Here is a 17939-nt window from a genome sequence, read left to right as displayed (position 1 = left end):
CTGGAGAAATGGTCAATCATGAGCTAAGGAGAAAAATGGAAGGCTACGGTCAGATTTAAAGAGAAGCAATTCCCTGCTGTCATGGAGATGATCTCACTGGAGCAATACAGGCAACTGAACCAACAGCTATGGACAACATTAGGGAGGGCCACAGAGGAGCAGAAGCAAATTTCAGGGAAGAGGGTAGAGAGGCCACAGTGAGTTTTAAAAACAAAGAGCCCAAATCCTGGGGGGGGGGGAGGGGGAAGGAGGGGAAGATGGCTGACAAGGCCTGGGGTGGGGGCAAAGACTTTACACTAGAACCAAAAAAACCTCCCTGTAATGGTAGAGTCAACTCCTTGGGCAGCAGTGGGAGGAGGTGCTTGAATAGGTGTTGCAGAGGGGCTGGTATTCTCTTTCCATTGGTCCAAAGAAGACAAGGAAACTAAAATTCATCTTTCCCACCTAACCTGCACCAGTTTTGAGCCTGAGATAGCCCTTCCCATTGCTTAGCCCCTCTGTCATCATGGTCTCCCTTTAGAATCCCGTAGTCTCCCCTCCATTAGCTGCAATAGGTAAAATTCAGCTCTGGTATAACTCCATTGATTACTGCAAGCTTGCAGTTTAGCGCCATCACTCTAAACTGGTTTATTTTAATGCTGACTACACAATAAAAACAAGACAGTAAGCATTCTATTTTAACAAGCTGTATAGTCAAAGCTGACTGAATGAGAAAGACATAGATTACTCTTATGTTCAGTTACTTCAGTAACACACTGCATGAGGCAAATTTTATTCCTAGTACAAGATGTTGTAGGCTACTAACTCTAGAAGTCATGTACTGCCTACTGGGGATGCAATCCTGCTCTACTCCTGGGGAAATTCTGCATCACTGCACATGTGCAGAATTCATGCCCTCCGCAGATTCTTTGCTTTGCCACAGAAAAATGACTTTGCAGCTTCCCTTTAATTCCCCATCAGCAGTGGTCATGCGCTCCTCCCCAGCAGTGCAGGCAGGCAGGTTTGGGTGCCCGGAGCACCCAGTAGAGATGTAAATCACCACCAGAGCTGAGGGGAGGGGAAAGAGGAGGGCTGGACAGTCATGCATGTGAAAGAGAGAGAGACTCTGTCCTTCTCGCTCGCTATTGCGGCACACTCACTGTGGAGGGCAGGGTGTCAAGGTGTTTCTCAGAAGGTAGGCGTGGGGCAGGCTCTGTCCCTTCAGGCAGAGCAGAATGTAGCAGCCTACCTGTGTAGTGAATTCCCCCAGGAGTATAAAACAGATGTAAAAATTTTAAAGCTCCTTTACATTGCCAGAGTGGTGTAAAGGAGCCTTACTGTAAAGGACAGTATGGCCTTATAAATGCTTATAGTGCTTCAGTGATTAGAACTGATCTAAATTTTTGAACTGAAAAAAATTTCCTATCAAAATGTGCTCCATGTCAGTTTGGTACTGACCTTTCTGGAGATGGTCAGTAGCCATTATAAATCATGAGTTTGAGTCCCTAGCCCTCACTTGCTCTTTAGTTGCCTATGATGTAACACTGGGCACATGGCTGCATATATTTGTTGACTAATAAAAGTAGAAGTAAAGGGTCAATACTAGCTCCATTATTATTAGACAGAGGGGGTTTGGGGATTTCCTCCAGTACTCCCTACTCCAATTCTCCATCCATTGTACTGTAGTTTAAATAAATTACCAAAATAATTGAAACCAGCATGATTATATTGCATTATTTTAACAAATAAAATATGCAGAATTTTTAGATATTGTGCACAGAATTTAATATTTTGGCACACAATTCCCCCAGTAGTACTGCTCTCACTGAAGTCCATGGCAAAACTCCCAACACCTTTGAGAGATGCAGACCTGGCCATTTAAGTTTGGCAGGGTAGATAGATTCACCTATATTGTTAAAATCACCCCAGTGGAGTTAGCAGTGGCACAACTGTAGGCTGAGTCAAGTAACATCCAGATTAAGAAGATGTAGTTTTAGTAATAAATGGCGTGCGTTAGGAAGATGAAGTTGGGAACACACAATCAGCCCATCAGTCAGTCACTGATAATACCCAACTGGCTTCTGAAAGTGGCATTGAAACAAGGGTTAGATAATAACATGGCAGGAAGGCAGCTGGTGCCACTGTTCTGCTTTGCTTTGGGCTGGTCTGAGAAGTAAGAGCTCAAGGACCTGCCTTCCCAATGACCAGCATTTTCTGTAAGAGGCCACCATAGAGACGGTGTAATGCACGTACATAATTTCCCCATTAGTGTAAATTATGGTCATATGGACATCAAGGGGAGAACCAGCCTTACGAGTTGCACTGTGAAAATAGTGCAAAGGCTTGTAATATCCTACTGCATGTGAAAAATAATGAAATCAGACTCTTCTCAGGGCAACCTAGAGAATGGTCAAATGGCAGCTAGCTACAATACTGAGCAATTTTCCACTAATGAATAGATACCAAACTCCTCAATCATACTGGTATATTTTCCTAAGTGGCAGAGGCCAAATAATTTCATATTTCTAATAGAGTTCTAAATATATATAAAACATCAGCTACAGTTGAGAGAGGTTTGCCAGCCAATACCAGCAGCTAGAAATTCAGTTGGTCAGGAGTGCTTTATCCAGTGGATAGTAGTTAGTTGGAGGATAGGTTTCTCAAGCCACTGGGCGTATTTGGTCAAACAAAAATTCCATTCAGACCCAAAATGAGGAGAGAGAAGAGAAAATGCAATAGAAATTCTCATTCCAGTTTTACAATCTTGATTATACATATCTGCATCGCAGCAGGAAGAGTTAGTGTCCTGATTTGTATCTCCTGATGGCTTATCTTTACATAAATACTGTCCACTGCTCTTTTAACAGCTAAAAAAAATACCAACAAATCTATTTTGCACCCCAATCTGAACTGAACAGTAGACTATTTACATATCTACAAGCACCCGCAAAAAAAAACCTGTATATGGACTGAAATCTTTGAGTCTTTCAGAGGTCAAATGACTAGTGAACAAACCTCTATTGTTCAAGGTATCCTAAAGCTGCTTTAAGATACAAAACGATCTATAATCATTAATGGGAGGCTGCTTTCAAATCTGTCACTCGCATTAACAGAATGGTTATCATGCACTGCTTCAGTCACCCAGCTGTTAGCTACCCTGAGTACATGCCCATCTGAGAATCCTGGTACCAACACGGTGTGACTAGCCCATCCCACCGCGGCTACATACTCAGTACTAGCGTAAGTATGTCTCCTCAAGTTGGGAATCACACCCCCTGCTCCACATGGAGACATTCACTTTTTTCTTTTGTAGCTAAGGGTGACTTATCTAGCAACAGGGCTGTCATTAACTCCACTTTATTATAAGGAGATCAGAAAGCTGAGTGAAGTTTCTACAGGGACATTTTTTAAAACTGCTCACACTACAGGATCACTGTAATCAAAACTTACACAGGTTCTTGAGCCAGTCAGCTCACAAGGAATGTGCTATTTCCTCCACCACTTTCTTCTAGTGTCTTCTCTTTACATATACTTTACTACCGCAAGAGAACATTTTCTCATCAAACGCAGCATCAGCCTTCCAGCAAACAGCCTCTTTCATGTATAAGCCATGCAGAGATCTTAAGGAATCCTTGCTATTACTAAGCAAGAGACCACTGGGGAAACATACAGAACTTTCAGTATCACTAGTAAAAACGACAAGTGGGCCAAGAGCAGTGTACAAGGAGGCTACTAGGAAAGCTAAAATTAATCTGTTTTAGAGAGGGATGATATTTTCACCATGAATTACAATAAAAAGTGGGTTGTCAAGTCTCATATGTGCACCATATTATATTTCAAACACATTTCGAATGTATCCAGCTTATGCATGAAAAATAATTCAGAGGAAAAGTAAATTTTTGCTTCTGTACAGTCTCCCATGTCACCCAGTTACTTCCCTCTATTGTAGGCTGGGTCTCCACGTTCTCTCAAAGGGGGAGAAACAAGTGTTTTGATGGCTGGGATGGAGGCAGCCATATTCAAATTATTATTCTGAATCCATTTTAGTCTAAAGACTAACAAATTTATTTGAGCATAAGCTTTCGTGAGCTACAGCTCACCTCATTGGATGCATTCAGTGGAAAATACAGTGGGGAGATTTATATACACTGTATTTTCCACTGAATGCATCCGATGAAGTGAGCTGTAGCTCATGAAAGCTTATGCTCAAATAAATTGGTTAGTCTCTAAGGTGCCACAAGTACTCCTTTTCTTTTTGCGAATACAGACTAACATTGCTGCTACTCTGAAACCCATTTTAGTCTGTCATGCGACAAAGGATAAGAGATGTATATTGGAAAACAAGTTTCTTCCTCAATGTTCCTGCTCTCATGGTCTGATTTTCAGAAGTGCTGAGCAGCCCCATCTCCCACTGAACATATGGGAATTGCAGGAGCTCAGCAACTTTGAAAAAATTCAGCAGTCTATAATTAGTGAATTGACAACTGAATTTATTTTTCCAAGAGTCTAATAGGGTGTAACTGGCTGGATTGTAAATCTCCCTTCCCTAAAGAGCAATTTAAGAAAAGAGATAAATTAGTGCCTGTATTTAAACCCTTCTCTCAGGAATCACAGTTCTTGTTCAATACTTGGGCATATTGGAAAGCAGGGAAGTCTATATCCTTTAATATTTGGGAAGAACATTACACAGCTAAGATTATACAGTGCATGTGCACTGCGCACTCTGTACACAGTTAATTTAGCTTAGAAAAAAAATGCATCTTCCACATACTAGATCTGAGACAAAATGCTGCAATGCACCAAATCTTTACAACATGCTCCCAGGGTATGCCAGCATGGAAATCAAGGAACAGGGCAATCAGTCGGAGAGAAACACTGCAGACGGTGTACTCTACAGATCATGACACGCTGGATTCAGATAGTAACAAGAAAGAGGAAATCCTAACTGGGAAGCCACATGCTGTCCTCACTGGAACTACTGCCCTTGAGGAAAAGAAGTGTCATCAGGAATGTTGCCTATGTCATGATTTGATTAAAAAAAAAACCAAAACAACAACCACCCTTGTTAAACTATTGAGAGGAACATTCCCAAAGCCTGCAGGTCACAGGAATTTGCCAAACACACGGCAAGCAAGTTCACTGTGGAAAGACAGCTCGATGAACTGCTGCAGAACCATACTGCAGCAGTCACCGCTACTGTGCTGAACGTGTAGCGGTGGCATTTCCAAATCACCTTTTATATTGATTTACTCAGTGCATTACTACTGAAGAGCAAACGGATGCCTGTGGGACATTTCACAGTTTGTACAGTCTGAGTTGAGAGTTCTATAGTGGCAACACACACACACACAAAAGCCTCCACACCAATGCACTCGCAGACTCACAGAAGCCTGGGCTTTCCAAGACTAGTCATCGATAGTTCTACTGCCCTTATAATGTATTTAATCCTTTTGCTAACCTGGGTTATTATAGGCAGAAGCAGGAAGGTTACAAGCCACTGGGGTCCCAGAACATTGAATTCAGCCCCATGCAGTACTTGTGACACTCTCCTCTGCAAAAGGTGAAGCCAATTTACCAGATACACATTATGTCAGCACTTGAAAGCCAGGTGTGGTGATTATGCTAGTGAACTACTGGGCCAATTTCTCAGCAGCAATAGAAATGGTCAAGCACTTACCAACCACGTGTATTCACAAGTCACTGTGCTAGACAGAAGATCAAAAAGCCAAAATGCCATTACAGAGGAAGAGGACAGAAGAAAAGGAAATGGAGGCTCACTTTAAAAATGGATGCTGTATAAAAACTTTGACCAGTTTCTTCAGTTCTTTGCCCACAATGTTGTAACGGGTTTTATTTTCATCATGGGTTTTATTTTTATACAAATAGCTTAGCTGCGACATGATAGCACCGCTGGTTAGCATTCAACGTCCCTGCTGACACCACATGCCAGCTAGTCAGATAATTGTCCACTCGTCTTTAGCTCATGCTTTGAATTGAATCATCCTTTTAGAAACACTTTCAAAGCTTTTCCCCTCAGCTTCACAATCCCTGGGAGGATGCTACTCCTGGTTATTGCTCGGCTTTCCAGAGTTCTCCAAAGTGCTATGGGCTCTGCATATAAAGCTATATTGGCTACATTATTAGCAAAAGTGCATATAAAAAGAGAAACCTGAGACTAAAGTATAAGCACTGGCTATCTCAGCAGCTCCACTGAAGCCACAATATGTAGTAGTCAAATGTTAGGATCCCCATAATCAGGGCTGATGTGGCTCCTAAAAGATCTATGTTTGGGGTGGAAAAAGCCATACCCTTAAAAAAAGTTAAGATTTAATTTAATCCAAAAATGCATTAACAGACCCCATAACAGCACCTTGTTTAGATTAAGAATGCATTACTGTATATTTATTCCTAACTGGAAAACCTGTCCACTTACTCATCCATGTGTATTTGCAATAGAATACTTGAGCCCCCAGTGTATTCTTCTGAACGGAATTTGTGGGTGAGTCGTGTCGGATGGGCCATTTCTGAAGGAACAGGGTGGCTCCCTAAATTCTTTAGGCAGACCAGTTTTTAATCACATTTGTAATGCAATATGTACAGTGAGCTGGTTCTCCCACCCATGAGAGAATTAACTGTTGAGAACATGATTGCCTAGCACATTTGGCATGTGCTAGGTTCCTCACTTCTCTGCCATTTAAGATGTGGAGGTAGAAATTATTTTCTGACGTGCTAAAGCCATAGATCATACAACATGGATTATCCCATTGGCAGTGCATTTCCATTTCCACTGGCTGGAGCTCTAGGCTTGCAAGATGCCTGCCACTAACAGTAGAGTCAGATCATTACTGCTTTGGGTATGTAGCAAGAAGGGTAGGAAAGGAATGTTAGAGAGGAAGATTTGGTATTGGTGGAAGAAGGATACGATGTTTTCATGTTCTCTTTGAAAGGAAACCAGTCCCAGACATCAAAGCAGGTAGCTCTTTTTACCCCCCACTTCCAAGATTTTCGCAGTTAGCAACGGTAGAGATTGTTGGGGGAGGAAAAACCAAGTGATCTTCAATCAATTCTTTAAAACTCATTTATTAAAAGCTCTGCGATCTCAGCTCCAGTCCAAAAGAGAAATGAATCTACATTCTAAAACCAAACTCCACTGCATCCTGTTCCAATCTTTATTGAAAGGACAAAGCTCCCTGTGGTTCCAATTCTCCAGTCCCTGGAAACTTGAGTTCTGCAACTGTCATTCACCAAATCCGATCCCTAGTGGGTTTGTCATTGGAGAAATGTTAGCACATTTACATGATGGAACCCCACACTGCCATTCTTCTGTAGAAGCGTAGTCAACTCTGAATGTCCAGATCTCTTCATGAAGATTAACGCCTAGTATCTGGTAGCTGCAGTCTATATGGCTTCCTGACTGATTCAGCTGCTCAGGCAGCAGCCTATGGATGCTACACATCCTAGCCAGAGGCAAGAGGCCACCAACAAAGGCAATATGGCTCAGTATAAAAAGAGGGGAGACTTGTGCTGCAGTAGAGGCTAGTCACAGAATTCTTTCAGGGGTTCTCCCACCTTTTCATTCCACAAGAACAAGCTCCTCTGCTGGACCCTCCCACTTCCCCACCTTTCATGACACTTCATAATTTCCAGCACAGGTGTCTCACCGCATGTGTGTATATGCATTATATAAATATTTATTTACTTTACCCACACACACTATAGGTCTCTCTTCACATTGATATTACCCATTCCAGAGTACACAACTGCAAACAATTCAGAAGTCCTAATAGCTCCAGAAAGGAGAGGTGAAGCAAATAAGCCACCCAGCATCCCTAAGAAAGCTCCAGATTCCAGATTGTGTGTAACAATATCCCATAATAAGCCCATATCCTTAAAAGAGGAATGATTCACTTTTTGCAATGTTTTGCTCCCCTCCACACACCCCAGACTGCAGTCCCAGGGTTGGGAAGCTCAGGTTGCTCCCTTTCCGCGGAATAGTATTAATACAGCAATGTTTTCTTGGAAAGTGCCACCTTGGCCCGGTGAATCGGCCCCTTGGGCTGTGTTCTTCCATTTGTGCTGGAGCTCCGCTGAACCATTTACCATTTTCTTGACCGTCTCCATGCTTTTCATCACCCCTGCAGTAGCCACCCTGGAGGAGGGAAAAAAAGGGTTTCAGAAGAAACTAAAGCTTCAGGCCCCTGAGAGCTACACCAGCAATTCTCACTAACGGCCCAGGCATAGCTCTCAACATATACACCGACTGACACCTTTAGATTTGCACAGGAATCTCTCAACATTACCTATGTTGCCTTCCCCAATTTTCCGCCACTTTTTGTATTGCCTACTGTTTTGCAAGACATGTGTCTTCTCTGGAGACAATGCTTCTGTGGTTGAAGCCAACCAACAAGGGCAGGAATTCACTGAAAAGCCATTGCCTTTGATATCCCCTCTAGCATCTGATTCTCTAATCCGTTGAGCCGCAGCCCAAGCTGCCCATCATTGGCTCTCAGCCAGGCAGGTACTAACAGGTGCTGGGGGGAGCAGGGTATCACAAACACCCTGCCATGCCCATATTGCTAAGTGTGAGGGAGGTCCTGGAAGGAGCAGGGTGACAGGATATGGTGTACTGGTAGAGAAGAAGTAGTTGAGAACCGTTGCTACAGTGCACGTTCATGGTCTTTACCATCACCGGCCATCTTAACCCAGTAGAGTGTGTGGCAGAAGTCCTGAGGATTTTGGCTCATAAGAACCAGCGTACCCGGAGGAGTCACAGAAGCACTGACAAAGAGTCAAAGGTTCAAACACAAGGCAAGTGATTAAAGCCCAGTCATTTATCTAAAAGAAGTACCCATATAGGAAGGGACGCCTTGGGAAATGATCTAATTCCAAGTTATAAGGAAACAAAGAATATGGGATTGGAACCATTTTAAGCTAGACTTCAAACTGCTCTAATACTAGTCAGCACTGAGCTAGTTCTATTTGTGTTACAGTACTTCCCAGAGGCGCCAAAAATTAGATCAGGATGAGATCCCATCGCGCAAAGATTTGACAGACAATAGCCAGTCCTGGCCCCAAAGAGCTTACAAACAGAAGAAATAATGAGAGCAAAAGAAGAATTATCCCCATTTTACAGACGGGGAACTGAGGCACAGGGAGATAAAGTAACTTGATCAGTGGCAGATCTAGGAACTGAACCCAGAGTTCCAATGCAGTCCATTAACCAGAAGACCATCCCCTTCCACTATGGCACCAACGGCAGCTGCTTCTCTTTCAGCATGTTCTTTCGCCAGAGCTTCTAAACATAGATGGTTACACTGAGATTTGGCAAGAAGCTGTGACAAAGACTATTGCTAATCCATTTGGGTTTTTCAAGCTTCATTTTAAAAAAGTGTGCTTAAAAAGGCTTTGGACAAACAGATCTGTAAGCAGGAGCCAGAGCAACAATGCCAACTTCCTACCCTCAAGTGTTTCTGGTTCCAGCTGTCTCAAGAAGGAACCACCCACAAGCCACCCCAACTGATGTAAGAAAACAAAAGTGGCAGATTGCAGTGAAGGCTCAAGACTAAAGAGAGAGAAGACTGCACCATCACAATTACAAATGCTTCTAAAAAAATCTCCTTCTATTCCAAACATTCTTAGCTCTTTGGTTGCAGTCTTTTTTCTGGGGTGGAGGAAAGGATATTTAGGTAGCTTGTTAGTAAAACTGCTTATTGAAAGTTTTCTGATAGAATCTTTTTTCTTGCAAAGAAGAGTACATTGCTAACTAACCAAGGACAAGACCAAAAGTTTAGACATGCTGCAACTGAATGTATTTTAATCTTTGTTTATACTGAAGAGAACAGCAATACAGTGCGCGTTTCTCAGCTACACAATTGACACGCCAGAGGCTACTGGCTTTTACTGAAGTTCCAAGCAAAGTGGTTGATTTAAAAAAATAAAACAAAACCAAAAAACAGTAAGCTTATGCAGCGGAACGTTCTTAATGTTTTGATTAACCCTTTTTGTATTAAATATTTTCCCTTCTGCATTCTCTTGAGGATTTTAACCAAAATAAAAAGAAAAAAAAACTATACTACAGATCACGCCAATGGCTATAGTCCAGAATCCAACATACTGGATTAAAGCATACTGAGTACGATTAAAATTATTCGGGGAGAATCAGGATATTGATAAAAACCAGAAGTCATCCCCTATATCAACCTGGGACTATCAGTACAATTTGACAATGGGACCATAAAACCTTTTTATACTCTGCAAATATTATGCAGGCCCATCTGGTGCATCAGTAATGCCACCAGTGTCAGATGATTACCTTGAGTATCAGACAAATTCTTCAGGGTATCGATATCAGGCCTTCTCCATTGTAAAGGAGAGAGACAATAATCTGCCTCCCACACGGTAATTTGATGTATATTCAATGTTATCTTTTTATTCTATTGCAGAATAATGTACTCTCTCCCATTTTATTTATTGGTATCTTCTGACACATTAATATGCATGAAGTTCCTTATTTAGCATAAGGAGAGCCAGGTAAAAATCCTGTTAGCCTCCCTCTCCTGTGCATACACAATGCGCACACACACAGGGCTCCTGAAGGAAGTTGCAACAATTTTGCTTGGAGTTGCAACCTTGACCCGCTGATGTGCCCATAACCTGCTGTTGCTTCCCATACAGTTTGATTAAACAAAAATGTGTTTATCGTCTCTATGCTCAGTGCAATCTCTCCTCTCTCCAAAAAAAAGAGGAAAGAAGAGTTCTTTTTTCAAAAGGCTCGTAAGATAATGCCTGTTTAACTTCACCACCACAGAGATAATAAGTGAATAAGCTTCTGTTCACACAAGCTACAGCTGGTAATTTCCCTGCCCCCCCACCCCCCCCAAATAAAAATGCTTTTCTACCAGTGTAGTTCCACTGGTGGCAGGACTGGGCACAGAGCAAGTCTACAGGACATGGGGATAAGAATGCCCAGGTCTTGTCTACATTATTGCTTCCGCCATTACAACCCCAGTATACAGCGAGAGATTTCCCTCCTCCCAAGAAACAGTTCAGAAAAATTCTTATTATGGTCCACAAAAGCTAGGGATTAACAACACTGACTAAAGCCAGGCACTCTGCAATTCAGACTAGGTCTCTGAGCTGCCACAGAACTTCAGTCCTGATCTGCAAGGCCCTAGGTCAAAGACTCTCAAACTTCAGTCCATACAGCACTGATCTGTCTCTAGGCAACAAATTACATTGAATGGCAGCTAAAATATATTAAATCATTTCCTTCTTAATTTTTCCCAAGTGAGCAATTCCTGGAGTTGCCACAGAGCTAATAAGTAACAATCACAAGCAGGAGGAGGAGGTGATGCCTTATACCAGCAGTGCCCAAACTATGGCCCGAGGGCCATCCACGTCCCACCAGAGCATTTCATAAGGCCTGCAGCTCGCTTCAGCACAATATACTAAGAGTCAATTCATTAGCACTTTGTTGTCATGTTTATATCATTTTAGTTTACACAAGTCTGTAAATAGACAATACCGTACAAAGAAACAACCTAATACATATGAAACAAGCTGAACTTAAACTATAAATCAATACAGGGGACTTTAAATCTTATTAAAATACGTATAATTTGTTTGGCCTCCACAAGGTTGTGCTTAGGTTTATGTGGTCCTCCTGTGTAATAGGGCTGGCCCCACTGCCCTATACATTTGTAATATGTGGTCAAAAATTATGGAATAGTTTGTTTCTCTCTACCTTAATTAATCCAGATTTATCAAACAAGAATTGCTAAGTATGCAGAAGTTTTTCCACCTTTCACAGCTCTGTTTCATGACCCTCTTTTTTGCCTCGTTTTTTGTTTTATAGTCCTACCCAAGGAAAAATGACAAGAGGAAAAACTGGAAGGATAGTAGCAGCTGACCTCCATGAGTCCAGTCTTTGATATTGCAAACTGGAATGAAAGTTGATCTGCCATCAAGCAAGGAAGCTGAACTCAGCATGAGAAAAAGCTTTATAGCTGTTTTCTTCACTTAATGGAGAACATAATGGATTAGTCTGTTCTGAAGCAGGGACTTGGGAGAATGTGCAGAGGCAGAATGATAGGAACGTATGGATTCTGCAATTTCCTCCTACCTCAGAGAGCTGCTCATCCCATTACGCAAAGAGAACCAACTCAGGATACCACAAAATAAAGCAAAGGTCTCAATGTGTTATCACAAATAGAGGTGATTTTAGTAGGGCCATTGTGGCCAGCTGGGAGGAAGGAGGAAATCGAGGATACCACCTTCATAAGACATTAGTTCCATTTAATAAAGCAGACTTAGGGTTTACAAGTGCTTTTCCTCCCACTCTGATCCTACTTCAGTGGGGTTCCGCCCCACCACCACCCGCACTCTACTTCAACTCAGACCTGTAAAACAGCACTCAAGCATCTGACGTTTACAAGCAAGGTCTGTTTAGCTAAAGAAATAATTCATTGCAGGGGAGAGAGAGCAGCAAGCTTCTTCCCCTCCACCCCAAACTACTGTATTGTTTACATTTTAGGATTTAGCCAAGTGTGTCTGCACCATCTCGGGCAGCATGCTTTCGTCTAACAAAGTGCCAGCTAAGTGCCCACAAACTGACAGAACTCACTTTAGAAGTAGCATAGAGCAGAGTGACAAAAGTCACTTTTCACTGTTGGAGACTGGCTGCTGACCCTGTCTCCAAGAAACGGACTGGTCTCTAGATTGGTCTCTCAGTTATACCCCCTCCTACACCAGTGCAATTCTTATTAATTTTGGTGTATCTGAGCAGAAAACAAGACCTATAATCTTTAAGGCTACTTTCTTCTATAAACACTTGAACTGAGATGTCCTCTGGTTAAGTAACTCCTTGTAAAGCTACTAAAAGTAAATCACTTGATATCTCCTACAGCCAAGATTTCCTAACTTATTCTCTTGATTTAAGAGTTGCATTACAAGAGTTTACATGTGTAGGAAATGCGTGCCCTATGCTGTCTTTTTATGGCATAAAAAGGGTCTTCTGGTTTGTTTCTTCTGCCTAATACTGGCCCATTTGAAATACTGCTGAGTTATTTCACGTATATTATTTTTTTGCGTTATCACCAACAGCATATGTGCATTTATGTTTACAGACAGCCAGAGCTCATAAAGCTATCACTGAAAACATGTGTGGGCCAAAAAGCAGAAGGTAAAGTATCTGTGCTACAGTATTAGGTCACAACGCTGATTTTTTTCCTGGAATATTTGAGCAACGCACGGAGGACTGGCAAGGTGACCTCATAGTGCGTTAAACCCAAGCTGCAGCTCTCCCTCGGTTAGGGAGTAAAGGGGATGTTGAATCTACATACCAGGACATTTCTATAGCAAGTAAGGATAAAAAGCAAGCACAATTTGTTTTAAAAAATAGGAAAGCCTGGCAGTTTTCATACACCATAAAAAAGGGGGAGGGAGGGGCGTTTTTGCTTTGCACCTGTAAAATCAAACTGGAAACAACAAAACATGGTGAAGTACACCCTATGAGATCGGTTTACAGCCTTCTATCATCTGCCATAGCTTCAGAAAAATAAGAAGCATCTATCATATGCAAAAGCCATCACAGGCACACAGCTGGTAGAGTCAGGATACTGACAACCAAATGGCCCCATGTGCTCATGTAAACCTTGATATTTTCCACCTGAAACAATATTTGTTTAATATTTATGAACACAAAAATAGGACATGCAAGGGCAAATTTACTGTTATGTTTCACCTACCAAAAAAACACCCACTATGCTTTTCAAAAATGCATAAACCTTTCACTCCTGATGTAGCTGGAGAATGAAGAATGAGAATCTCCTAGAGATCCTCTGCCAGATGGCCAAGGGAATGGAACAGACCCATGAGTCAGAGGAAGAGAATTCCAGCAGAGCTGCAGGGAAGCTACCCACAATGATGTAATAATGGAAAGTCCCAGAGCAAACACTAGAGTCCCTTAATCTAACAAAAGCTCACAAGAAAAGTTCTCTGATTGTCAGGTTTCCAATGCTCTACCAGCTTTCCTGTTCCCGAGATGCAGACGACTTAAGACACTTGAGTCACTCTGCTAGGCTTGCTCAAAATTATCCCTAGCAGATCTGCCCTTTTATGTCTTGAAACGGATTCTTTAAGATTTGCAAATTTAGTACTTGTGGAAGGGGTCTGATTACCAGCCCTAGAAGCTGTGGATGAGCAAAGACTTCCAAACAGATGCAACTGGTGCAGTGTCAGTGCAGGATTTCACCACACTGCTCAAGCCCAACCTGAACGTGCCCCACCGAGAAGAAATTAGCCAAGTCTTCGTGCTTTTTTAATCCTGGGCTCCTCTGGCAAGTCTTCCAATTAGGGAAGTGGTATTCTGATGTTGACATTTGTTCACTGGGACCCAGACTGAGACCATTTTCTTACATACAGGCCATTAACCACCATTAAATTATAATGGCTTTGAATTCAGCTACTTGGGTGTGACTAAAATTAGTGATCTAGTGTTTTTTGTTCCTGTGGCCCATTACCAGTTCCATGAACCCCGATTTACTCTAAGCAGCTGACCAGAGACAAGATCTCATTGCAACTCCTAGAGCAGCGGTTCTCAACCTTTAGCAACCCAAGAACCCCCACTTTGATTTAAAAATTTTAGCAGACCCCCAAGCCGGCTTCTAATTTTCCCCAGGGGAGCTCAATCCCCGCTCAGCCCCAGGCCCCGCACCCCCTTCCCCCAAGGCCCAACACCACCCCTGCCCCTCCTCTTCCCGCCCCCTCCACCGAGCACTCCCCGTCCCTGCTCCTCCCCCTCCCTCCCAGCACCTCCTGCACACTGCTGTACAGCTGTTCCGCAGCATGCAGGAGGTGCTGGGAGGGAGGGGGAGAAGTTGATCAGTGGGGCTGGCAGCCCCAGACATGACTTACGGACCCCCTGGAGCCGGACATGACTCTCAGACCCCCTGGAGTACCCTCGCGGACCTCAGTTTGAGAACTGCTGTCCTAGTGGGCAAGCACTGGATTAAGATGACTTTAATCTTTATGCTATGCAAAGTCCATATAGACTAGGGATGTAAATATTGGTTAAAAAGTTAACCGGTTAAATGATTAAAATTAGATAATTTAACCGTTAACCGAGGTTGTTCCAGTTGGCTGGTGCAGAGTGGGCAGGGCTGGGGTCCCACCGGCCTGGTGTGGCCGGGGGTGCTCCAGCCTGTCCGGCCCGGGTCCTGCCGGCTCGGTGGGCTGCCTGGCCGCGGTCCTGCCTGCCCGCTGCAGATGGGGCTGCTCCAGCCTGATGCAGCTGGGGTTGGGGCTCCTCCAGCCCACCCAGTCCACTGCAGTCAGGGTACCGCTGGCTGACTGGGGTCAGGGGCCGCTCTGGCCTGGCCAGCCTAACGCGGATGGGGCTGCTCTGGCCCATCGGCCCGGTGCAGCCACTGGGGTTAATGGTTAAAGTCCGGTTAACGGTAAGCCTAATGCTTGCCGGTTAACTGTTTGACCTTTTACAACCCTACTATAGACCCAGCTTCAGAAAGGGGAATGGCACCGCAGAATTGACTCCCGAGTAATTCACATCAGTTACACAGGAGGTACTTATACCTGTTTCAGTGTTACTCTTTAAATATCTGTTGAACTTTGATTTCTCTTAAGAATGACTCGGACCTAACAGTTGAAGAAAGACGTTACAATGATAAATAAATTCCCTTCAGTGTTATACCATGATGAAGACAGGTTTGCAAGACATTATACACACTATTGTTCCTCACAGCTATGATTTATTGGGTAGATGCAAGACATTCTACAAGAAGTTTTCCCCTTGATGCTCAAAAAGGAGCACTATCAAATGCATTTTAAATCTGGTCAATTTATAGACCTAGAACTGTTGTAATACAATAGGGAATGGTCTCGAATTATTTTAAAGTCCATTATTTCTGAGAACTTTAAAAACTAGGCTGCCTTGTTCAGCAGTTCCCTCAATAAACATCATTTCCAGAGCTGTGCAGACATCAGTGAGGTTGGTGATAACATAAAAATGTGTTTTGACATGCAAAGGCGTTTTATACTAATTTCAGTTCCATTCAAAACTGGATGAGGAAAAGTGCTTGACAAATTGGAGAGAAATTAATTGATAGGAAGATTCCTAAGTTTGTAAGATTATAAAAAACAAACAGAGTGTACAAAATGCCTAACTACTGAAAACATTAATTGGAATTGCTCGTTTATAATTATAAACGGCTCCTTCCTACAATCCAAGAAGGGAAGAAAATCTAAACCTCTCTTTCTGCAGTTTAAGCCCACTGCTTCTTGTCCTATCCACAGGGGTTAATGAGAACAATTTCTCTCTCTCCTCCTTGTAACAACTTTTTATGTACTTGAAAACTGTTATCACATCCCCTCTCAGTCTTCTCTTCTCCAGACTAAACACTTTTTTTCAATCTTCCCTCATAGGTCTTTTTTTCAAGCCCTTTAATCATATTTGTTGCTTTTCCCTGGACTTTGTACAATTTGTCCACATCTTTCCTGAAATGTGGTGTCCAGTAATGGACATAATATTCCAGTTGAGGCCTTATCAGTGCAGAGTAGAGTGGAAGAATTACTTCTTGTATTTTGCTTACAACACGCCCGCTAATACATCCCAGAATGTTTTGGTTTTTTTTTTGTGGGGTGGGGGAAGTTACACTGTTGACTCATATTTAGCTTGTGATCCACTATGACCCCAATACTCCTTCCTAGGCAGTCATTTCCCATTATGTATGTGTGCAACTGATCATTTCTTCCTAAGTGGAATACTTTGCCTTTGTCCTTATTGAATTTCATCCTATTTACTTCAGACCACTTCTCCAGTGTGTCCAGCTCCTTTTGAATTTTAATCCTATCCTCCAAAGCACTTGCAATCCCCCCAACTTTGGTATTGTCTGTAAACTTTATAAGTGTACTCTCTGACATTATCTAAATAACTGATGAAGATATTGACCAGAACCAAAACTGATCCCTGCAGGCCCTTCCAACTAGACTGTGAACACTGCAAGCACCTAAGATGATACTTCTTGAATGTTTTATTAAACTTGTTTAAGTCATTGAGACAGTTCAGTAATGGCTCCAGATTGTCTAGTTACGCTGGAGACCAGCCTAATCAGAACTTGTCCATATCCCCACTTTACCTGTACCTAGTCACCCAGTTGTTCTTATTCCTGTTAAACCAGGCCTGATTGTACTCTTGACTTTATGTCTCTCCTCCCTGCTTCTTCCAAGTGGGGAACAATTTCATTTATACAATAGCCAAAAGCTATGAAATGGATCAGTTTATAGGATGAAGCTATTGAAAAAGCATAAGCCAGAATTGTGCTTTGACACCGGACAAGCTAGTCACATTTTTCCACTGAAGTTTTGACCACTGTGAACATCCTACCCTTGAAGGGATGCAGTCTAGTCAGTTTCAAAGAGTGATTTAAGTAGTGGTTTCAAGTATCACACCTGCCCCTAAATCTTCTTGCCAATTCTGATGATGTTGTGTTGTTGTTTCTTTTAAATAATTGAAAAGGTTTTAAACTCATGTGGCCTGAAGGACAGTCAAACAAGAGAAACTGATATACATGGGAAAGGGGGGGTACATGACCCATGCTGTCAAATGCAGAGAACAAATCACAAGGAGAAATTATTTCTCTGATCTCAGTCATATTAGGAATCACTTTGTTACAAAGAGCAGGTAAAAAAAGAAACAGACATAGGTGATGGACGCTGTTGTCCCTTTAGGGAGACCACTCTATTGTACAAGCCTCTAGGAAAGGACCAGATTCTGTCCTTCACTTAGATGGACTGGAACAGATCTAAGGTTAGTGACAACCTTGAGACTTTCATGATAGAATCAAACATCTATAGAAACTGTACTTCACTATCCCTGCTCTTCCCTTTTACCCTCATTCCCAATATATGAAAGCATTCCTTGCTACCCTCCGCACCGCAGACCTGCA

The 17939-nt window shown here is 42.5% G+C and overlaps 1 protein-coding gene across 1 annotated transcript in view; it reads right to left on the bottom strand.

The window, feature by feature from the left end:
* Window positions 1–7043: 7043 nt before the first annotated feature.
* Window positions 7044–17939, bottom strand: part of GPR107 (G protein-coupled receptor 107) — a gene marked incomplete at its 5' end in the record, with an annotated part of 63091 nt that continues 52195 nt past the window's right edge. Inside the window, one exon of the mRNA XM_077836251.1 lies at window positions 7044–8128. Within this exon, the coding sequence (XP_077692377.1) occupies window positions 7948–8128 (181 nt within the window). The remainder of the gene's footprint in view (window positions 8129–17939) is intronic.

Source organism: Eretmochelys imbricata, chromosome 16, assembly GCF_965152235.1.
Source record: "Eretmochelys imbricata isolate rEreImb1 chromosome 16, rEreImb1.hap1, whole genome shotgun sequence".
Classification (NCBI taxonomy): domain Eukaryota; kingdom Metazoa; phylum Chordata; order Testudines; family Cheloniidae; genus Eretmochelys; species Eretmochelys imbricata.
Note: the sequence above shows the minus strand (reverse complement) of the source record. Positions and strands in the feature narration are given on the sequence as shown.